The following is a 16,723-nucleotide window of genomic DNA, read 5'->3' on the forward strand; positions in this document are numbered from 1 at the left end:
CCTCTGCTCAAAAGACCTCCCAACACCCCTTCCAACCTATACCAGTCTATAACATCCGGCTTGAAGAACAAGAATGTCTTTTGTTTGTTTTTCCAGCTGCTTTTGAGACCAGTTCAAAACTTATCAGTGTGTGAACCCCAACACAGAGAAAGCACCGATGCTGAGATTTCTGTGGTGCTGCAGCCTGCCATGAGGTACAGCGGGGGGAAAACCACTAGGGTTTAGGGCAGAACCTGCAGAACTGCAGCCAATGCTGGCAGTTTGAAGGGTGACAGGGACACCCTGTCCTCGCCACCTTAGGATTCACATGCAAGGAAAAAAGCTCAAGTTTTTCAAAACCCTTGTCCCCATCACATGAAAAAAAAATCTTGTTTGGCCCCTTCTGAACAGCCCTTGTTAATGCTGATCTCAGTAGCTCACCTTGAGATGCAGTTGCTGGGGGCTGGTTGGGACTGAGGCTCTACAATGTTGATCTGATTTTTAGGTCGGATATTGCTTTTGCTTTTATATAACACTCCTGCTTGCAGCTGCAGGGGAAGACTCACTGAAGGGACTGTAAGTAGCTGTCATCTGGTATCTGATGCACTGTGGACACTGCGCCTTGCTGATGGTAGATAAGTTATATAAAGCTCAGTTTCACCCAGTTTGAGTGGGCAAGTGAAGCTGCTCTGTGAGAGCCTGCAACTCTGGGAAAAACTCCAGCTTGTGTGTGTGGTATAAGGGAAGGTCTTAAGGAGGAGCTTGACAATCTTTTAAGAACACACACCCCTGGAAGCCTCCACCGTGGAGGTAAAGGTCTCCCCCACCCTTCCCTGTGTGTGCAGCACAGTGCAGTGAGCCACTGTGGGGAAGTGGCCTCACGCAGGCCGGGCCTGAGCTGGCATAAGCTCCTGCTGTCCCCAGAAACAGGGCTATCGGCTCTTGTTCTAGCCCTGGCACAGCTGGAGAAGCCACATCAGGAAACACAGCCACATCCAGACCTGTATCTTGTTTTTTCACCTGGCTAGCTTTAACCCAGGCCAGGTTCCCAGTCTGGCTCCCTGCAGCCACAACCATGCTTGCAGGGAGGGGAATGGAGGAACAAAACAAGCCCTAGGGGACAAGTCTGAGTGCCCTTAGTACCAGCCTCTGGCTCTGTGGAACTAGTATGTCCATGCACTTGCAGGTTGGCCAGCTAATTTCCAGTCGTGCTTCCCAACCCCAGCCAAAAACTGGAAACCCTGAACACCCACAAACACCTAGGGAGCTTGGTGACAGCTATGCTCCAATAGACACTTGGTAATAAGGGGAGAAGAAATAATAAGCTGTAACACACTGAGCAAGTTATTCTCATTCATGAAACTGTTTACTTGTGATACTTTGCCTTCCTACCTGTGTCCTCACTGCTGCCAGATAACAATGATCAAACAGCATTCCTCGATGCCCAGGGACATTTGCCTAAAAGCCAGGCCAACTCCACTCTGCCCTTGAGCAGAGGCCATCCATGTTTTGCCATGGGGATAGGCTGAATGACCCAGCAGTCATGTTGGACAGCAGAGAAAGCATCTCAGATGCACCAGCATACACCCAAAGGTGAAGTACTGTCAGTAACACTGCAGTGGAAATCTTGGACCACTCTCACAAGCCCTGGGGAGGGAGCAGGGTCAGGGAAGGGCTGTGAACTGGCAGCTCCCTTGCTGTGAATGTGGCACAGCACGAATCCAGGCTGAGCAAGCGCATGCTGTCCTGCAGCAGGCCCCAGACCCCTCACACAGACCGGCCTCAGGTGTCACCATAGGGAGCAGATGGGAAATTGAGGCACAGAGGGTGTCATGGTTTAAGCAGGGAGAACCTGCTCTGTGTCACATGGCAAGAAGGAATTGAAATCGCCTCCCTCCTTTACTTTTTAGGCATCTTTTAGACTATCAGTATGGAGAGTGTAGCAGGTACCCTTCCTTTGCCAGCAGAGTCACTTTAAGAGAGACTGAAAAACTGAAATCACGGGGTCCTCATGGCTGGTCACCACCAGCACACTGCGGAATTTGTCAAACAGCATCAGCAGCTGGGAGCGACGCATGTTCTCATTGTACATGATCTCCTCCAAATGGTGTCGGCCTCGGAAATAGTGCAGCAACCTGCAGGGAAGGAGAGCAAGAGAGGCACGTGAGCCAAAAGCAAGTGCACAAAGCTAGAACTGATACTGCCACCCTCAACAATCTTCTCCCGTGGGACCCAAATCAGAAGGCATTTGGGTTGTGTCCCTCATTTACATGAAAAGTGAAGTATATTAAATTGGTTCTTACCTTAGGCATGCCTACCACAGAAATCCCCCGGAAAAGCAAGGGGACTTCCCCACTTCGGGGCTTTGCAAAGGTCCTCCTTGTATCAAAAGGTTTCCTAGCCTGGGGCACTTCCTGAGATTGTCAATTTTCAACATAGTTTTTACTCCAGAAATCAAGGAACCACAAGTGCCAACAAGCCTTGAGAAGTCAGGATGTGGCAGATTTACTTCTGCCCTCTCTTAGCTGGGTCTACAATGCCCTTCATCACAGCTCTGCATCAGAGGCCTAGGTACCTACACTTGCTTTTAGAAGGAAGAGCATATTTTTTCCCCTCCCAGCAGCCCAAAGGGCTTGGTAACTACAGGTCATGCACTCTTGAGGTTTGGTCAGCTTGGGTTAGGTGGAACAGTCACAACAGGGAGATGGAAATCTTGGTGACAGGCACCACAGAAGCTCTGGGAGTTATAAAGGCCCCAGAGAGCCCCAAAACCTTGAAGCCTAAGCTCAAACCACACTGGCTTCTTAAATTCTCAGTTCTTTTTAAATAGAGACAGCACAGATACCCCTTTGCTGGCCACCAACATGCTACAGATATCAGCTAACCTCGGCCCTGCACAGTCAATCACGGCAGGGTCTAAGAAAAACCGCTGCAGTCTCTTCACTGCAGCAAGTCCCTGATGGCTGAGGACCTGCTCCCCAGAGACCCTTCAGAGCCGTAGCACCAAGCCAGCCCTCCAGACGAAGCTCAAGTTTACTGCTCAGTCTCTTAACTGTCTTAACAACCGCCCAAATATAGGAACCGTACTGCACGTCACTCAAATACTCCTACCCATCAAGGCCCAAACACATATGCCAGAATCACTTCCCCAGCTATGCGGACAGATGTGCGTCTGCAGGTGTTACACATCACGCTCTGCTCTGTGCTTCAGCAGCTTTTGCTCGTGTTTCCATACCCATCTGCAGTTTAGGAATATGCTGGCCTGCTGCTTCATGCCAACTGACAGTAAAAATGAGTGGAGATGACAAGATCTGTTTTCCAATTCATTCAAACAGTCCTCATGCAGGAACAGCCCTTGAAAGACACCAAATATGCCTTAGAGCACTCCTGCGTATTTTCACATGACAGCGGGATGGGGCCTCTCATGCTTTCCCTGAAGGACTGACATTTGCCTGGCTGTCGTCTTCTGCTCAGACTAGGCACTCCTGTCACCCATTACCCTTCATGGGTGACTGGAAAGGAGTCACTGTGCACAAGTCTCCCTCCATCACACCCTCCCTCTACGCTGCACAGAGTAGGTTTCACCTCCAGTCCACTGCCATCTGTGTTTCTGTGCTCCACAGTTTGCCACGTCCCTCCTCTCACCCCCTTCTTGTTCCTGAAACAGCTGTACGTAAGCTCAGAGCCAGGAACCTCACTGCCTCATCCCTGCTGGCAGCCCAGGGCAGCCCCCAGCACACTGCAAACTCCCTTCCACTTTGATGTTCATCTGCCAGCTCTCAAGTTGGCACCATTATGTAGAACATAATTGCTACATCTCTGTACCTGCAGTACAAACAAACAACAGATGGACAAGCTCCAGTCATATTTACCTTTCCACTATCTGGTCTGTGCATTTGCCTTTTGCAGTATCTCCCACTGGGTATTTAAATCAGGCTAATTGGCTTCCTCCCGTGGGCCGATGGCAACCAGTGTGACACTGAGAAGTGGCCATTAGCAGGAACAGCATCAGTTTGTGCGTGTATGTGTCAAAACCAGACCATTCCCTGAGGTATTAACAGAAATTTTTGTATATTGTATCTTATAACTTGTATCACTGTTCAGAAAGTGATTTTGAAAAAAATTTAAAGCTACATATTCTCTCCCTTCTACAAAGCTGCTCACTGTGATTGCCCATGCTGTCATCTCCTGGCACAGCTGTCTTCTGTGCAAATGATTATGACCTGGCTTTCAACAGCAACACAGACCAAGAAGGAGTTTTCCAATAAATAAATCCATCCTACATTCAAAAAGAGTCTGGATTCATAACCAGTCAAGATGAAATACTTTCCACTCCAATAAAAGCTAGAGAGGATATTAAAGAATATCACAAAAATGCCGGCTGGAAGACACCTCCAAAGTCTAGTCCAGCATCCTGCTCCAGCAGGACTATTGCCAATGCTGTAGCTTTTTCTAGCCAAGCTCTGAAACCCTCCAAAGATGGAGATCCCCCTACATGCCTGGGTAATCTGTCCTGGGCTGCACCACCCTCCCAGGGAAGAAGTCTTCCTAAAAGTCTAACTAGAATCTACAAAGCTGTGATTTGGGGCTCACAGCTCCAGTGAAGATGGGCACTACCTTCGCCTTTTTGAGCAATGAATAATTATGGGACCCAAACAGGACATAAGATGGCACTTCTTGGGGCAGTAACACTACATCTGAGTCCCTCTTAAGCTGCACAGATTTGTCTGTTGACAGATGTGCACTTCCAGATCCAGATGGATGGAAGCTTATTGCTTTTCCATTGTTCATCACTCTTCTCCCCTCTTCAAGTTATAAGAGCTGCCCCTCTAACAGCAGTGTAGTGTTTTTAAATGCTTAAAAAAAAAAAAAAAAATTATCTCAGACTAGTCATTCAAATAAAATTAGCTTATTCCTGGCCAGGGAGATATCCCTTCCACCAGCACTGCTTGAAAGTGGAGCAGAACTGTCCACAGCTCAGTGCCACCAATGAGCATTCCTCAGTGGAGTGAAGGATCTCCATCTCCCAATCTAAGAGCAAGAAAAAAAAAAATCCTGAAAGTGATTCCACACCCATGGCTTGGGAGACAAGCCATCAGTGAAGCCTCTGCCATCTGTTTAATGAATAACAGGCGTTCAGAGGCATAGACACGAGAAAATGTATTGGGTTGAACTTTATTACTCTGCTGAAAATAGCCCATCCCTTTGTGTGCACACACAACTACGCTTGGAAGGGCAGTTGCAGTATATTTAGTGCACTAACTATGCGTTTATAGCAGGAGTTTGTTCCGGGAGGCAGCTGATACAGCAGAGCTATTTGCCAGAGCACAGCCCTCATTAGGCTGCTATTCCTCAAAATGAAGCAAAAAGAAGCGCTGGCGCAGTAACCTGTACTAGGGTAATGAGGAAGATCAGCTCATTCACTGCAGCGGCTTCTCCGCAATTGTTTATACTTTCATTAAGAGCAATAGGTTTACCCAGACACTCACCTCTGATGGTTTACAGCACAAAAAGAGAGAAAACACACCCACAACCTCCAAGTTATGGTGTCTCATAAAGCCACTGGTAACCAGGAGTGTCTTGCATAAACATTTCTAGTTGTACACTCCAGCATCCTACCCATAGGACCCATTTGTTTATCATATCTTCTCTCTTCCTCACTGTTGACTTAAAGAGTAAGCTATGCAGTTGTCAATTCAATCTACAGTAGAATGGAAATTCAGACTTAGCAACGCCATCCTGGGGATCTGCAAAAGAACCTGGTGCACAAGCGAAGTGCAAAATAAACATCATTCAGACAGCTGCCTGGTTACAGCAGCCGATTTTATGAAGAAATCAAAGTAATTTTTTGTATCTGCAATTCCAAAGCTTTCAAATGGCTGTTTTACCCAGATGAGGGAAGTGATAGGGGAGCAATCATGAAATCCTTCCCTCTCTCTAGGATAACTGAGAAACTGCATTGCCACTAAACTGGTCCAAAGCATCCCCCACAAATTCTGTCTTAACATATCATCAATTATGATTTTGTTTTTACTTTCCTTTCTCACTGGTTTTGTAATGACTTATCTGGTAATAAGCAAAAAACATTTCAAAGTTCTCAAATGGCCGAAGTGTTGCCTCTCAATCAGAGAATATCCTCTGAAGATGGAGAAGGAGATGAGTAATTCAGAGAGCGGTAACTACCCACAAGCTTGGGAGAGCTCTATGAGAATACCTGAGCACAGCATAGCTGCAAACTTTGCCGCAGGCAAGAAAAGTATTTTCTTGCTATTACGGTTTCTCTACGGTACTTGACTATATCTATCTTAGGTCAAGAACCAGGTTTTCAGGGGATTACCAACTAAATCTAGAAAGTATAGGAAAAGCTGCAGTACTTGCCTCAGTACTTGCTTGCAGTACTTCTGCTCCACAAGTATGAAACCCAGTGAAAGTTGCATTCCAGTGATGCCACTGTGTTTTGAAATGCTTAGGAAGAAAAAAGTATTTTCCCCCACACCTTTTTCCCAGATGGCTGGTTAGGAAGTCATTCTGCTTTTTACCGTGTGCAGAACCACATCTTGCGTATTTTTGTTGTGTTGAAATTTGTAACAACAAAACTGTGTGCTACTCAGTCTCGTATTTGCATGGAGTCTACAAACCTTAAAATAAAGGATAGCTGGCTTGGAAGTATCAACGGACACAAAATGACAGCATCAGCATGACTGGGTCTTTGCTTTGCATGCTCAGAAGGTTTTTTCAGGCTATGCAGTTTTACGTCTACCATGTGTGGACACTGGAAAACTGGCAGGCAACCAGTGAAGTCCCTGTTGTCCAACCATAAGCCCTGATGCTCCTTCACACATTCAGGACTCTTTGTTAACAAGTGTTCTTGTGACACATATATTAGTTTTTGTGAAAAACTGACGTGCACAGATGAAATAGGTATAACGGGAACAAACCCAAAAGAATTTATCCTCCAAAATCCCAAGCTAACGGGATTTGCTCAGTAAATCCTTCAGTAAAACAGCAAGGATAAGAAAAAAAGATTAGATTCTGCGCTCCTCATTTCCTACCTTGCAAACATGCGAAGATCTTCTGGATTTTGGGCAGCAGGGACATTAAGGATAGCTTCCCGCTCATGTTCCAACAAGCTTGCTAGGAGATTCTCTGTCATCCTTTTATTTAGGGGTGAGTCCCCACCAGGTATCAACTCAGCACTGGAATTATCCATGCTAGGGCTTGTCAGAGTCATGTCATCACTACTAGCTATCAGGGGAAGAGAGAAAGAGACACAGAATTTTTATATTCCTCAGCATAATGATGCAAAGATTATCAATTCAGGCTGTTTCTATGTAGTCTTTCCAAATAATCCCTTCAGATTTGCAGAGCAAAGAAAGTGGCTCTCGAAATGCTACAAGTATCTGCAATTAGTCATATGACAACACAGCGATTTTCTCAATGGGAAAGTCAAATGTTTCAACGAAGTCATCAATTTATGTGGAAAATTGTACTTCTGGAGACTATAAACAGTCCATAAAAAACATCTGAAAAGAAAATTCCCAGCCAGCTCTGCTGCAATACCGTGAAGTGGTAACATGAAAAGCCTAACAGCACAGAAGGTGGGAGCAAGCAGAAAGAAAGGCCAAGAAGCAATATCCTCTTGTGAGCAAGCCAGAATAAGCAGATCGCAGACTTATCTGACTAACGTTCCAAGATTTCTGCCCTAATTCATGGCTTCTGTAAAGCTGAAAGTTGTACAGAGAATGTCTCTTGATATCCAGCCTCGGTGGCATTCTGAGAATGCTGCTTGTAACAGCACAGGCAGGAAAGTTTGGGGATTTCAGCATTGTATCTGATTTATGCTCTTGAAAAAATGCTTTCCTGGAATCACCCTGAAGAATGGCACTGAGGAGATTACAGAAATCAGGAGACATAAACAGAAATCAACCATCTGTAAGAACGACAGCTATCTTTGCATCTCCTTAGGTAGCTCTACAGCCCACAGAAACCAATGCTGTTTGAAACAAATTTTCACAGTTTTCTTCCTCTCCTGAAAACCAAAGTTCATGTAGTAACAGCAGTGCAGCCAGAGGAACATGGCCGTTACTTTTGAGTGCAGCAAGGAAGTTGCTTCGAAAAAATAGAGGTACCTCTGATAAAAATATTTCACATGATCAAATGAGAACTTGGCCAGTTACAAACCACTACTTCTTTTTAAAAACAAGAATTTAAGATCTAACAGCCCTTAAGACTTTCACCAATGCCCAGCTCTAAATTTAAAGAAGGGCTGGACCTAATTAGCAAGCACTCCAGCAAAGATGAGTTGTCTTGTTACCAATGCCTGATTACCCTAAGCATCGCTAAGGGAAGCTCTAGAAGTGGGCTGTGGTCTGAACAGCAGAGAAAAGTGTGCTCGTACTTGGAGAACCAAAGCTGAGAGCATTGGGGGTGCTTAAACTTCGGCCTCCAACTCTAGCAGTAAAGGGCATGTCTTCATCTTGGGCTCGGAAATCCTCCTCATTTGGTGGCACCATCAGACAGACATAAGTGTGAAGCTGAATAAGAAGCCGGTGTTGGAGCATCCATATCACCATTTGAATGAGCTGGGTCTGCAGAGTAAGAAATGAGGTATTAAACACCTGTGAAATAAAATACAGGAGGAAAACAATGTACAAAGGTTAGGCTTTGTGACTAAAATTCACGAGGAGAAATGCTTTCCACCCCACACAACAGTCTTATCTCTTCTCCAATCATAAAAAGGTGACCAGGCACACATGTTCATCACATCCAAAGCCTTTGTGGATGCTTAGGCTGTAATCAAACCTTTAATGATCACGGTGTCTTTACGCAATGCTGACCAGCACAACCAGTGTCCTCAAACGAACCGGCCCCACCCCCTTGCCAAAGCTCCAGCACCTGCTATGTTCTAGCAGAGCAGCTGAATGCCCTCACCACATAATGCTTCAGCCATCCAAATGTAGCCATACAACCCCACCTGGAGCTGTTTGGTCCTCTTTTAACAAAACAAGTTTAGTAGGTGCTAAAAAAATAGGATAGTTTTCCTTCTGAGAGACCAGACATGGAAAATGAGTCAACCAGATGCAGGCCCCAATGTCCACGGCCAAACAGCATGAGCCCTGAGACCAGTTTGCTGGTTTGTACAACTAAAATCAGTAATCACCGAAACGTTAATCGCCAAGCGGTCAGATTAAAGTGCAGGTTCCCCTAGAAAGCCAGGGAGAGGGCAGGGTGATGGGGCAGAACTGAACCAATAAAGACAGGTGCCCAGAAGCAGGAGCCATTTGCTGTCAGATGGGAAATTGCTGCATAACTATGGGAGAGACTCTGGAGATCAGAGCCATGCCAGGACTCAGCGATACAGAAACAGCACTAACAGCAGCAGAAACCTTGGCAAGAGACAGCAGCCTGCCACTGCCAAGTAGTCCCCTCTCAATGCAAAGGGTTAATATCCCCCATTTGCTCACCATCCCTCTGCGATAATAGGACAGGCCAAGCTTATTAAGGCACCTAGGTTTTTAGGGTGCAGACAAGCAAGAGTTCCAAAAGCGCCGAGCAATGATGCTTGTATTAAACAAACATGCATAACACCTTTGTGTTACAGTAGCTGAAGACCTGCACAATGTCCCCAGAGCGATGCTGAAAGCAGCGGGCAGAGTGAGGGACAAGCATTTGTAGGTTCTTGGCATGGCCTATTTTCAGGAGTTTTGGAGGAGCATTCAAAACACATCATCATGTCTGAATTTCTGCACAAAAAGCCTTTTCATATCACTGCAGGCAACCCTTCCCATAGCTAACAGCTCTGAAAACACTGATCCACTGACAAAAGCTGTTTGGGGATTTCATAGCAACCAACACTGTTTTGGTGAGAAACACATGCAGAATGAGCTCAGACTCTGAGAAGGAAGCTAGCTCTGCTGTATTAATCATCAGGATAACGGGCCAAATCTCAGTAAAAGCCCCAAACCGAAGTTCATCAGCTCACATAATTTTCCTTTTTCCATAAATCTTTTAATTCTCACTTCCTCCTCTGCTACCAAATCACAAAAGAAACATCTTCTGTTTGCAAACAGACTCACACCCTGTCTTTTCAGGGATTACCACTTTTGGGGGTTGAACGGGTCTTAATCTTAAAACATATTATCTGGGACTGCCTTCAAAAATATCTTTTTCGGAAAAGCCATAATTCGTTTTACATGTTTAATAGAAAATCTACAGAAGAGGAAGGTTGGCAAAAGATACCAAATGCATAGTGTTTTGCTAACATCTGAAATCAGCCTGGAAGAGCAAGGAGGCTTACTCCATTGATTACGTTGCTAAAAACCTTTCTTCCAGATGCAGGCGTGGATGGAAATATGTCTCATATATTTTACTTAAATTTCCAACCTGTTGCCATGCAGCAATGTCTGATTAGCTAGTTTCACATCAAATGAAAGAGGTCTGCACATTTCACAGCACAAAATAACCCTGGAAAAATCCAAGGCAATTCAAGGAGACAGTAAGACAGGCTCTACCAGACCTGCAGAATCTGCCGGGTAGGGCCTGACCTAGACCAGCCTCCACTGGTCACCTTGGTGGTTTCGTGAATTACAAAAATAGCCAGTTGCTTTCTTTACAGCTCCATGTGTGTGGAAAGTCTTATCCAACGCTCTCTAACTCTGCATACACACCTTCACCTCTACGCTCTTGTGCAAATATCTAGAAAGCCACCCCTGAGCCAGCAGCTATGGCTCAGCAGAACAAGAAGCCAGGCAAAAGTGGTGTTACAGCTTTACAATCATAACATTGTACAACCAATGACTGCCAAATGCCTTTGTGCTGTTAAGTGGAAGAGTGGGAGACTGGCTGAGACTAACCTGAGAACTAGAGAAAACTGTTCTTCCATATTGAAGTGAGCCTGAACAATCATCCCTAGATAAGAGAGAATGATGATCATTGACAGTTATCGATAATAAGCTGGGCTTCAGTGGGAATTTGGTACTTCTTAAAATCTAGTCCTAGAAAAAAGCCCAAGTGATGCAGCATCCTGCAGCTGGCACCATGCCCAAAACAGTGTGCTTTGTGCCATCACTGCAAATATGCCTCACACCATTTCAACTTTCTCCAGGTTTAAACCTATTTCTTACCAAAAGCAGCAAGTGTTTTTACAGCTAATGTCTAGCAGAGGTGGACGCCAGGTGCCCACCAAAGCCGTTCTATCACTCCCCCTCCTCAGCTGGACAGGGGAGAGAAAATATAACAAAGAGTTCGTGGGTCGAGATAAGGACAGGAGAGATCACCCACCAATTACCGTCACGGGCAAAACAGACTCAACTTGGGGAAAATTAACTCAATTTATTACCAATCAACCAGAGTAGGGTAATGAGAAATAAAACGAAATCTCAAAACACCTTCCCCTCCACCCCTCCCTTCTTCCTGGGCACAACTTTACTCCCAGATTCTCTACCTACCCCCCCCCAGCGGCGCAGGGGGACGGGGAATGGGGTTTACGGTCAGTTCATCACATGTTATCTCTGCCACTTCATCCTCCTCAGGGGCAGGACTCATCACGCTCTTCCCCTGCTCCAGCATTGGTCCCTTCCATGGCGTGCAGTCCTTCAGGAGCACACTGCTCCAGCGTGGGTCCCCCACGGGGTCACAAGTCCTGCCAGAAAACCTGCTCCGTGGGCTCCTCTCTCCACAGATCCGCAGGTCCTGCCAGGAACCTGCTCCAGCGCGGGCTTCCCACGGGGTCACAGCCTCCTTCGGGCACCCACCAGCTCCGGCGTGGGGTTCTCCACGGGCTGCAGGTGGATATCTGCTCCACCATGGACCTCCATGGGCTGCAGGGGGACAACGTGCCTCACCATGGTCTTCACCATGGGCTGCAGGGGAATCTCTGCTCCGGCGCCTGGAGCACCTCCTCCCCCTCCTTCTTCACTGACCTGGGGGTCTGCAGGGTTGTTTCTCCTACATGTTCTCACTCCTCCCTCTGGCTGCTGTTTCTGTGTGCCCAGCAACTTTTTTTTCCTTCTTAAATATGTTATCACAGAGGCGTTACCACTATCACTGATTGGCTCGGCCTTGGTCAGTGGCGGGTCCGTCTTAGAGCCGGCTGGTATTGGCTCTGTCGGACATAGGGGAAGCTTCCAGCAGCTTCTCACTGAAGCCACCCCTGTAACCCCCCCGCTACCAAAACCTTGCCACACAAACGCAATACAAATACGTTCTGCTGCTTGTCCTTCTGAACATGAACACTGAATTAACATCCATTCTCCATCAGCTCCTCTTGAACTCTGATGGAGCTTACAGAGAGGTCTGCAGGAGAAGAGGCTTCCTTGCACCATCTGTGCTGCACCGGCTGTCAGAAATGCTCTTCCTCCCATGGAGATACAGGGTTATCTTCATGCTTGCTGTCCGTCTACTTGATTAGCTGGGCTCCTTGCTGAAGCCAAAAGGGCTGGGAGTAGCTTCCCAGGTGAGGGTACGCTTCAGTCCCAGGACTGCCTCCACTCACTCACTCATCATCTAGCATGGTGGGAATCCATAGCCAGCCTTTTTTGGCTGAAACACCAGGAGCATGATGGAAATATAAAACGAAACATTTTTTGTTGCTTAATTTAACTACCAATCAACTCTAAATTTCATCCATATTCCTTTCGTCCTTCCCATCCTGCCATGCTGCTTCTTTCCAGTCTGCTGGGGGGGGGGGGGGTGTCCTGTCTGCCACACCATCTGGAACGCTCCTGCTGGCACAGATCAGCAGTGGCCATCCCCTTCCTCTCCCCACCTCATGGTGCAGCAGGCCCCAGGCAAAGTTAGAGCGTGTTGTCATGCAAGGCGGCATGGAGGGCACTGGTAACAATACATTGCTTTGTGCTTATTGACAAAAGCAGAGAAGATGTATTAGCTTCTGAAAACACGGGCACTATACACGTCAGCCCATCTGGGCAGTTTGGGACAGTCAGAGGAAAGCTCAGCCCCAAGTCTTGGAGGGACAAGATTCAGCATTCATTATTCTCTTCCCTCTGGGAACCAAAGGGAGCATTTGTAAAACTCTTGAGTAATGTGTTAAATAAACGCATTTCCTGCAAGGATTCTTTAAGGCTGTTTTCTTTCCCAGGCCTAAAAATCTAAGGAGAACGCCAAGATAACTGGGACAGGCAACAGGTTCAGGAAAGGGAAGGGAAAACAGCAACCCAGAAGCACTCAATCCTAGCTTGTTTCTCACTACTTGAGGACAGACTCTTAGTTAAAACAGCTTGTTTTGCCTACCGAAGTATACGAGCTCCCCTTTCTCCAGTCTAGCTATTTGACACATGCACTGTTCAAGGACTGACTTGAGAACTAAGGGCTGCCTTGGGTCAGTAGGACAGTGCCTTCAAAGTCGCTGGGGTAAATGGATGTTTGCTGAAATATATTACCTTTATAATTCAAACCACACTGTTTTATGAAAAACAGATCAGCTATTAAAATTTCTCCCTATTTTACAGAAAACAGACTCTGAAGACCCCTATTAATGTAGGACAAAAAATTTATTGTCTAGTATTGCCATTTTAATCATCAGGTAACAGCTTTGAATTCTCAGCTTAACCATTCCCTCCATTTAGGCCTAGAAAGACATATTTTTTTAACTTGCCACACTAAAAAAAATCCTGATTTTATACCTAGTCCAACTGAATATAAATGCACCTTAATACTTCCATACCCCTGCCAACAAAAGCTCCTGTGACTCTTAATGCCTTCCAGATGCCCAGCAGAACAGTCCCATTTGCAGCATGTCTCTCAGAAGACACAACTGCCTATTCAGTATTTGCATGCAGCTCTCCTCCCACTCCCATCCCCTGACATACTCGCTCATTTTCCACTGAGCTGTTACACAAAGCACAGCACGTTTTCCAGATACATAAGGCAGAGGCCTCATCTACTGGTGCCTTACTCCCAACAGGATGGCCAGACTTATTAAAAGAAAAGTGAAAAAATCAAACATATTTTGTTCAGCAGCAGCTGTCATACTTTCCCATCTGTTTTTTTCCGCAGTTATCCTAGCCCCATCAAGGGAGAATTAGATAACTACAATAATAATAGCAATGTGCATTATGATAAAGAGCTACTGTAGTGAAGGGGATGCAGGGAGGAAATGGGATGTCTAATTCACCTAGGTACACTCCTTCTACCTTCCGGGGGAAAGACCCTCCTGCTAGGCGACGTTTGTTCCTCAAGGCAGCATAGAGAGATGTTACAGCTTCTTCTGAAAGATAGACTAACTGAGGCCATAATGCACGGATGAGGGGAAGCCACAACCATTATCCCTTTCTCTTGGTTTGCAAAGAAACTTGCAAACCCAGCACAGAGTAGCTGGGTGAAGAAACTTTGATATTGTACAAAGAAAGCCTCGCACTGAGAGCAGATTAAAGCATTCCCATGCACCAACTGCAGTGCCTAGTACACATACTCTGTCAATGAATGTGTGCTGACCTAAAGGTTTTAGGTCACCAAGTGTTTCTGTGCTTTCACAGGAGGTTATGAAGGTGTGTACACCACACTGAACACCACCAGAACTCCACTCTGGTGTGCTCTGCGGCCACATCAAGGCTGTGCCACACATGAAGGGACAGCACAGGGACAGGAACCAACAGTCACAGGCAGCAGAAGAAAGGACAGCTTCTTTGGGGTCAGGGTAGAGGAGACAAACGGCTTCTTTTCCAGTAAAAACACTGAAAGGGAAAATGAGTTTCCCTATTGTATCAGCTGGCAGGATCTCCTCACCCCATGGCCGCACCCTGGTGAGATCCAGCACCAGCAGCATGAGCTAAACTGGTTGCTGTTCAGGACAGTCCCAGGCTGCGTTGGATTGCTGCAAGTCCAGGTGACACTACACAGCACAGTGGAACTAACAGACAGCTCACTGCCATGAAAAGGGGAAAATAGCTTCTGCTTTCCTCACTGATCCCCAGCTGCAGAAGTGCCTCCTTCATTCTGCACCAGCCCTGGCACTTGCTGGATCTCCCCCCGAGCAAATTCCACCTGCTAACCTGGCAGAAAACTAATGCAGCTGAAACAAGTTAAGTGAATAGAGTCAAGCTGGACAGGAGCCAGAGCTCTAGCACAAAGGGAAGAGGGAAAGGAGGAAGGCATGTGAGCACACACCTGAGAGTAGAAGGGGAAAACAGGCCCTCCTCTCAGCAGCACTCAGATATCATTAGATCAGCTGAGCTGTAGGCGTAGGCTCATCCTCATGCTGCTGCAACATTGCTATCCAAGCAAGGCAGGTTAAACAGAGAGAAAGAGAAGCTAGCATACAAATCACTACACGAATACCAAAATCTTTTATAAGCACCACAGAGTTCAACTGCAGTTGAATATACTGCTCGTCATCACAGGCAAGAAAAGAGATCAAGACAACAGGCTCGGGAAGAATTCCTGTCTCTAGCACAGGGCACGGCTGAGAGCACTGGCAGTCCTGGCAGACACCACTCGCTGGACGTCTCCTACCTACTTGACAGACACCAAAAGCAGAATGTAGACATGCACTCCATCATTCAAGGCAGTCTTATCCTTGTCCTTGCTCAGGCTATCGCAGGTCGTTTGTACCTCCTACCCACCAAAAAATACCACAGCACCCCAAGTATAAAAATGCCAGTGTCACATTTTTTTCATCTACCCAAAGGAATGGCGCAATTCCACCATATAACAGTAAGCTAGCCAAAATAACTTTGTCTGCTTTCAAATCAAGCAGTACGACTTTGTATAAAAACAGGAGGAAGGGCTCTTTAACAGCTTTCCTATTTTGTATCGTGGACTTTATTAATGCCTTCCGTATTCTCTGCCCGTCCAGAAGCACATGCCAAAAGGAGGGAGCCAATCCCATGCTTAAGACAAGAATCAAATGGGATGGATGCCATGAGACCATAACAGTTTCTGCCAAAAATACAGCCCTTCCCACAGTACTGACCTTCTAGCACAGATGACCTTCAGAAATGTCTGTACTTCAGAAAGTACAGTCAGCATGATGAAAAGCACAAGATAACAGACTACTAGTGAAAATCTTCAAAGTTAAAAAAACATCCCCATCCCCTCCTATGTACACAAAGAACAAAATTACAGTGAAAGGTCCCAACTTTGTTAACTTTTTTCAAAGGGAAAGCAAATACAATCTGACAATATTTACAGTTCAGAGTACAGCATCTTTTATCATTGCACAGTGGAACAAAAACCCACCCACATTTAATCAGATTATTGCTCTATCGACTAGATCTCTGCTAATTACAATTGGAGCCTGACCACTTCAGGACAGGGATTAGACTCATCTCTCTTCAAAGGCTAGTTCCTAACAAAACAATAATACAAAGAGTTCTACATAGGTAAATCAAAGTAGAAGAAAATGTACTGATATGAAAACATCTAAAAACTCTCTCTAGCCTAAACTCCCCCAAGAACTGCCATGCTTAGCTTTGTCAAAAAGAAGCTCACCATGACTCAAAACAACCCACCAGTACGGTGGTCTCCATCTTCATGTACATGTCTTGCCAATGTGGCCCCGAGTCTTCTGCAACCACAGTCCTCACCTCCCCTTTTCAGACCATAGAAGGTACTTCCATAGCTTTTCACAGCATCATCCTTCATCCTTCCGTACAGGCTGAAAGGATGATGAAAACAAGCCGTGCTGTTGACCTTTAGGATCCCACCACAGACAGGTGAGCATCAGAGAGAAGGCACACGCTCTATAAGAGCCATTTTAGCCCTCCAACAGCTCTGGCAAACATTG

The 16,723-nt window shown here is 46.1% G+C and overlaps 1 protein-coding gene across 10 annotated transcripts in view; it reads right to left on the reverse strand.

Annotated features, from left to right (window-relative positions):
* Positions 1–1,323: 1,323 nt before the first annotated feature.
* Positions 1,324–16,723, reverse strand: part of NPRL3 (NPR3 like, GATOR1 complex subunit) — a 46,268-nt gene continuing 30,868 nt past the window's right edge. For 7 of the 10 annotated variants that reach the window (XM_041120407.1, XM_041120404.1, XM_041120409.1 and 4 more), the window contains 3 exons: positions 8,378–8,597; positions 7,032–7,224; positions 1,324–2,114 (listed from right to left, as the gene is read on the reverse strand). In XM_041120407.1, the coding sequence (XP_040976341.1) occupies positions 1,949–2,114; positions 7,032–7,224; positions 8,378–8,597 (579 nt within the window). In that variant the 3' untranslated portion in view covers positions 1,324–1,948. The remainder of the gene's footprint in view (positions 2,115–7,031; positions 7,225–8,377; positions 8,598–16,723) is intronic. The other 3 variants (XM_041120408.1, XM_030002556.2, XM_030002554.2) reach the window with 1 other exon arrangement.

This window comes from Aquila chrysaetos, chromosome 25, assembly GCF_900496995.4.
Source record: "Aquila chrysaetos chrysaetos chromosome 25, bAquChr1.4, whole genome shotgun sequence".
NCBI classification, from domain to species: domain Eukaryota; kingdom Metazoa; phylum Chordata; class Aves; order Accipitriformes; family Accipitridae; genus Aquila; species Aquila chrysaetos.